The sequence below is a fragment of the Equus asinus genome, chromosome 25, assembly GCF_041296235.1.
Source record: "Equus asinus isolate D_3611 breed Donkey chromosome 25, EquAss-T2T_v2, whole genome shotgun sequence".
NCBI lineage: Eukaryota > Metazoa > Chordata > Mammalia > Perissodactyla > Equidae > Equus > Equus asinus.
Window position 1 is genome coordinate 20,969,787 of NC_091814.1, and position 7,107 is coordinate 20,976,893.

The window sequence follows — 7,107 nt, forward strand, 5'->3', positions numbered from 1 at the left end:
GTGAAAGAGCTAAAAAGGCACATGTGTATGGTGACAGATGGCAGCTAGATTTTTGATGGTGAACATGATGTAATCTACACAAAAATGGAAATATAATGAAGTATACCTGAAATTTATATAATATTATAAACCAATGTTACCTCAATAAAATTGTTTTTAAAAAGTGACAAAATATTTAGTTGTTTTATTGGAACACACTTTTAACAACACCCACAGTAAACTCAGACAAATATATATGATGCCCCTACACAGGTGACTGAAATTTGGTCATTTCCCACAGCGAGGCATGAAAGAGAGAGGACTGTACTTTATACTTTGCCTAAAATACCTACCTTAATGCTTTGCACATAGTGGTAGATGCATAAACAGAACTCTTGAATGGTCAACTTACTTTCACAGTGTATCTGGCATTAAGTACAATCCTAGTTTATGGAATGAAGAAAGGAAAATGAAAGGGAATTGAAAGATAACTAATATTTTGTATTACCAGACAAGCATGGAATTACTTTATGACTATTAGTTTATTTAGTTCTTACAGTGCTCCACTGAGGACATATTGAGGGTCTCATGTTATATAGCGAATAACCGATATAATAGAGGTGAAGCCTGGTTCATGGAATTTAGCTGGAAAATGATCCAAATCAAGATACAAACCCAGGTCTTTGTGACTCCAAAGTCTGTGTTTTCCACTTTGCCATCAGCCACTTAAAACTTTAATTCCCTCCTCGTCTCTATGTAAGTGAATTTTCATTGTTCTTGTCTATAAATAATTTATTATAAATATTTTCTTTTAAACCTCAGAAAACATGTAGAGGCATTTGGAGAATCGAACGACTTTCTCTACTGTTTTATTCAATGCGGGAAGGATATCAATGGTCTGGGGGTTCTCAGAAAGATAATGCATCATTTGTGGGGGTGGTCTAATAAAACTGACATTTTCAAAGCACAAAAATAGCATGACTTGAGTCCTTGAAAGTTTTCACCTTCACATAACTTTCTGTAGATGCAATGGTATAACCTTTACAGTGAATATAGGCTAAACAGGAAGAAAGATTTTACAATAAAAAGAATGAATGTAACTTGAAGTCCTTATTTCTCTTTTTGACCAAAAAAAGGATAGGTCCATTTATCAAATTGAAATTCTGTCCAGGACAGTAAATTACCTGACTTACCAATTCGCTCATACAGTTTTGGGAAATGAGTATCTACTGAGAACCTTTCTCAGAGCCACCTTCACTTCTTTATTTCTCAGTGTGTAGACAAGGGGGTTGAGTAGTGGGGTGATCACAGTATAGGTGACTGCCACAAGCCGGTCCTTATCTGAGGAGTACAGGGATGTGGGCCTCAAGTAGATAAAGGAAGCACAGCCATAGTGGATAATGACCACTGTGAGGTGGGAGGCACAGGTGGAGAAGGCCTTACACCGTCCCTCCACTGAGGAGATCTTGAGGATGGCGGAAACAATGAAGATGTAGGAGATGAAGATCAACACTAAGGGAACCAGCAAAACCAGAATGCTGAGGAGGAAGATGACCATTTCTTTCAGGTTAGTGTCTGTGCAGCCCAGTTTTATGACAGGGAAAATGTCACAGAAAAAGTGGTTGATCTGATTGGAGGCACAGAAGGGTACACTAAACACCAGGACGTTGACAACCACAGAGATCAGGAAACCACAGAAGCTGGAGGTTAGAACCAACTGCATGCAGGTGGCTCTGCTGACAATGAGTGTGTAGTTGAGAGGGTTGCAGATGGCAACATAGCGGTCATAGCCCATTACAGCAATTAGAAAACAGTTGGTACAAGCCAAGCCCACAAAGCAATAGAGCTGGGCAGCACATCCAGAGAAAGAAATAGTCGGGCTTGTGGAAAGCAGGTTGGTCAGCATTTTTGGTACAATGGCCAAGGTGTAGCAGGTTTCAGAGCAGGAGAGGACAAACAGGAAGAAGTACATAGGGTTGTGCAAAGCCCGGGCCAGACGAATGACAGTCATGATGGTAGCATTGGCCATCAGAGTGGTCAAGTAGACCAGTAAGAGGATAAAGAAGAGAAGGATCTGCAGATCCCCCAGGTTTGAGAAGCCTATGAGGATAAACTCCGTGATCATGCTCTGGTTCTGTCTCCTCATTTGTCAGTGAGAATCACGTTCAGATATCCTGAAAGTGAGAACAGGAAGAATTTGACAAAGTAAAATGCCCTCAAAGAAACCATATTTGTGTTTCTGTACAAAGCTGATAATACCTATCTGTAAAAAGGAGTAACAAACAAATTAAGTACTCTGATCAGGGGTTGAAGTAAAAGCAGGAGGCATGAGGAGTAGTGACATAAATAATATCCCAATTCAAATATACCTAAAGAAACTTACTTGTGTAAGTTGTTTCCATTCTTTGTGTTCTCATGTGTATAGAAGCTTCATACTTAGTGTTAAATCAAACAGTGATTTAGAGCTCATTTAATCCCATCATTTTATGGAAGAAGAAACTGAAGCTCAAAAGCATTAAACCATTTGCTTAACCCAAATGAGAGCAACAGTCCTTAGAAATCACTTATCTTCGAAGCCATCTTATGAAAATCTGATCAGAAAAAATAAAAGCAAATGAAAAGTGATCTATCCAGTCCTTCATATACTTGACTCAAATACTGCTTGCTTAGATGTAATGAAGTATTTTCATTTAATTAAAAGTGTTGAGATTTATTTACCCATGATCAATTGTGAAGTCTTTGAGATGGTCTTAGAATGATCCCATATTGGGATTTCCTTTGTCATGCATGCATGGGAATTTGGAGATAAGAACCTAATTACAGCTGAAATTACACTCAGAGAATGATGAAGTGTGGGCTAACACCTCCACTTTTTTGGCCTCTACCTCATTCTCCATTGCCTCCATAACGTTTTCAGAACAACTCTCACCATTATTAGTAGCAAGATCTATGGTTTGATTTGGAGATCACATAATGTTAAAACCTTCATAGCAGCTTTAGACAATCAGATAATCTTTATATTAGAGCAAAGCTCAAGAATCTTCTTAATCTGCACTCAATTCTGCGAACCTATTTGTGTAAATTTTGGAAGTATTATCCAACCACCATAGTCAAGGTCCAGTTATAAGAAGGCTTCATAAAGGAGGCTGCTCTCTGGCTAGAAGACTTAATTGGCAAGAACCTACGTATTCTGAGATGAACTAAGCCTCCTTAAAGCATCCACTCATTGTTCTTGATCTGTCCTCTGCAGACACTCAAAAGACATTTCTTTCTTTTTTTTTTATATAAACAAAAGCTCCTTAGTTATTAGAATAAAATGATCAAACCCTTTTATGGGTCTTATTTTCCTTCTGACTAGCATTCTTAGTTCTTTCAATAATTTCTCATGACATTATTTCTAGAATTCTCTGTCTTAATCACCATCTTAGGTGTTTTAGTCCTGAGCATTGGATCATATCTCTGGCCCTCAGCTGTAAGACAAGCTGACTGGTCTACAGCTATCAAACATAGTTAACTTTTGTCTCTCTGCATCTACACATAACATGACATTTCCTTACCTACTGTTCTTTGTCCCTCACAATTAATATTTCTCTCTCCTACAAAACCCCAGCTTAACATTTAGCTCCTGAAAGGCTTCCCTGGGTAGCTCTAAGTCTTTGATTACTGTTTGCATTTACTTCTCTCTCAATTTGTTCTGAGATCATTTATTGGAATGGAAACATAATAAAGCTGGGGAGAATGTAGGCTCTGGAGCTAGACTGCCTAGCCTGGGACCATGGCTCTGCCACTGACCAGTTTTATGGCCTTGTGGAAACCACTTCTTTGTGCCTCAGGTTTTAGTTTGAAGTGAGAATGATAATAGCAGAAACCAAACATCTTTTGTGAGTGCCAACTGCTTACAATTAAGTTCTCACTCATAGCAAGTATTCAGTAAATGTTAACTGTCAGTATCTAGTCCAGCCCTCTCACATTATAAAGGAAGAAACTGAGGCCAGAAGAAGTAAAATGTACACATGTAGGTTGCACAGCTATTTAAGAGGAGAGGTGAGACTGTATCCCAAATATCCTAAACTCCTCCATCCAAGGCTCTGTCTTCTGATTAACCTGGCTCCTGTTTTTAATGCTTCCTTTGTGCTGTGTGTACCATTGGCTTAGAAAATAGATCTCTGTCTGATTTACTCTATGTGATCCTCATGCGGGCAGTCTGCTCTGCTCTCCCATCTACTCCTATCTCTCATTCTTCCACCTTTAATCGATAACATACATTTTTCCTTCTGCTAAAATACATATCTGTCCTGTTATTTGAGCAGTTTCCTCCTATTTCCCAATTTAACTCTATTTTAAGACTATCTTGCTGTTTTACAGTGTTTTAATCCTTCTCTAACTGTACTGTCTCTTCATATTCATATGGCGGGACTTTGTTCAGCCGGATCTCTGCCTTCACCACATGGTCTCTATCCCTGTCTATGACACACTCCACCTGTGCATGGTGTCCACCAGTTCTTCTGCCTCTGAATCTTTCTTTGGTACCCCAAAGCATTTTTAGAGTAGATTGACAGATGCTATTGCTAACAGTAAAGAATGATCCTACAACTATAATACAAAGGAAACACTTACATTTATAGACAGAGTTCTAGTACGATCCTAAGTCTCTTTATCCTGTATCCCATCAAATGTAAAAAGGAGAGAAAAACAGGCACAATGTGTCAGAACATCAGGCTGTGTTTTTCTTCCAGAATTGATTGTGGAAAGTCTAGGGGCTATAAGCCTTTAAAGACAAAAGAAAGCTCTGCTTGGTAGCTGGGCTGGAACTAATTGGACAGCTTTGATCTTGGCAATTCTGTATTACTGATGACAAGCTCCAATAGAATCCTTGGGTCTTATAGAGTTAGGGTACTCCAGGGGATTGAGGCCTTGGAGGGAGGTACTTCTTTCGATTCTAGGCATTAAAAAAACTTGGAAAGAAAAAAGGAGTCAAATAAATTATCTAGTTTACTCGATCTGTGTAGAAGATGGGTAGCTTTGAATACTATGATTTTTTTGACTGTTCTTTCAGTTTGGCTCAAGGTTTCATTTACTGAATGAAGTAATGAATTACAACTTCCTTAATCATTAGCCTTATAGATTCTGGATATAGATTAACTGTTTTAAGGATTAAATAAAGACCATCCTTGACAAATTTCATACAGTCTCCTCCTTTTCCTTCAAGTGTGCTAGCAGAATAAACCAGATAATTTTTTGTATATCTCTCCTGCTTTATGCATCTTAGTTATGCCTGCATTCTAAGGGGGCACAAATTCTAACTTTTATTTACATTTCTCTATCTGCTAGATTCATATCTTTAAATACTTTAATCAATGCAGACAACCATCTATGCATCCATCACTTCATTAATTTAATCAATTGCATTGAGTATCGATGATATTCCAGAAACTCTGGGGATTGTTTTGGTGGGGAGGTTTGCAAAAAGATGAGAATGACATAGTCCATGACAATGGCAGTTTGTGGACCACAGACACCTGAGCCTCCTGAGGTTTAGGAAGGCTCAGGAGGATGCCTATTGCTTGGCTCTACCCAGGATCCTCTGAATAAGAAATATTTGAGATGAGGCCTAGGAATATTTTGCAGTTGGTCCAGGTGATTTCTTTTACTTTTAGCAAGTTTAGAACTACTGCCTTTGTCTGAACAGAGCTTGGCATTTAGAAGGGAAATGGAGAAATCAGTGGAGAATTACAAAAGGCAAAGAGGGCTAAGATAGGGACAAACATAGGGTGCTGCAGCATTGCTATGAGGGCGCACAGTTCTCACATCCAGTATCAAGAACAGTGGGTTTCAAAGTCCTCAAAGTCTCCTTAAATATCTCTCCTTTCCAACAATATTTCTCTTTATGAAGGATTCAGAGATTTTGTGCTATTTTAAGTGGGAAGAAATCATAGATTTCTTGTGTTTTAATTTTTAGTTTTGAGAATTGTAAGATTTTCAATTGCTATATGTGTGATATTGGCTAATACCAATAAAGAGTTTTGCCATTCCAGTGTAATCTGGTTTCTGAGGATAAAGCACAAACATTTAGGAGTAAGAATTATTTGAAGTGATAGGTTGTTTCAGAGAGAAAAGGGCTGAAGGACTATAACAGGAAGTCTTCCTTTCTACCCATTTTTCATACTGCAACTCTAGCATTAACAGCAGCTTCTTGAACATCTGTCAGGAAGTCATCATTATCCATTCACTAACTCACATAATTCCATGATAACCTCATCAAGTCTGAAAATATTGTTCCCATTTTACATAAGGAACCTAAGGAGAACACAGTAATCCTGCTGAACTGAGGAGAGTATAATTGTAGTTTGACGAGTCTAAAGCAACTATACTGTGTAGAGCAAAATATTAAAGAGATGGGTAAATTTAGAGAAAGAGTTCCAGAAACATCCATATGAGTACCTTTGCATATGAGCCGAATACTAAGATGCTTAAGCATAAGATGAAACTCTACAAGACTGAGCAAAGACCTGCTGGAAGGCTCTAAGTTACACAATTCCTAGAAGTCAAATGGGGTTGAGAGATGTTTGAGTTCCAACTAGCTAGAGTGGAAAAACCTCATAGAATATCTGAGAGAGGGAATAAAGAACTCAAAAACTCACACCTTAGTAACAAGGATAAACTAGATATCAGTAAAGGCTACTCTCTAACTGCTTTAACATAAGTGAAAAGTAAGTCTCAATCTATTTAGATGTTATCTATTGATTTTCAACAAAGGTGTAAGGCAATTCAATGAGGAAAGAAAAGTCTTTTCAATGAATAATGTCAGAAGAACTAGATATACTCATTGTAAATAAATAAATGCCAAACTTTCCATAAAAACCATACATAATAAATTAACTCAAGATGAATTATACACTTAAATATAAAAATTAAAATAATGAAACTCTAGGAGAAAATATTAGTGACGTTAATGTAGGTAATGTTTTCTTAGAAAGAAAGCAAGAAGCACAAATCAAAATAGAAATGAAAGAGATTAGATTTTATCACAGTTCAACGCTTCTGCTTTTAGAAAGATATCCTTAAGAAAATGAAAAGACAAACTACAGATTGGGAGAAAATATTGAAACACATCAGACAGGAGACTTC

At 37.5% G+C, this 7,107-nt stretch overlaps 1 protein-coding gene across 1 annotated transcript; it reads right to left on the reverse strand.

The window, feature by feature from the left end:
* Positions 1-1,180: 1,180 nt before the first annotated feature.
* On the reverse strand, positions 1,181-2,125 carry LOC106835722 (olfactory receptor 10T2-like). The gene has a single exon (XM_014848295.1). The coding sequence runs from the start codon at positions 2,123-2,125 to the stop codon at positions 1,181-1,183; it is 945 nt and encodes a 314-aa protein (XP_014703781.1).
* Between the last annotated feature and the right edge of the window lie 4,982 nt (positions 2,126-7,107).

Coding starts and splice junctions, on each gene's coding strand:
- LOC106835722 (XM_014848295.1), bottom strand. CDS start 2,125: ATGAGGAGACAGAACCAGAGCATGATCACGGAGTTTATCCTCATAGGC.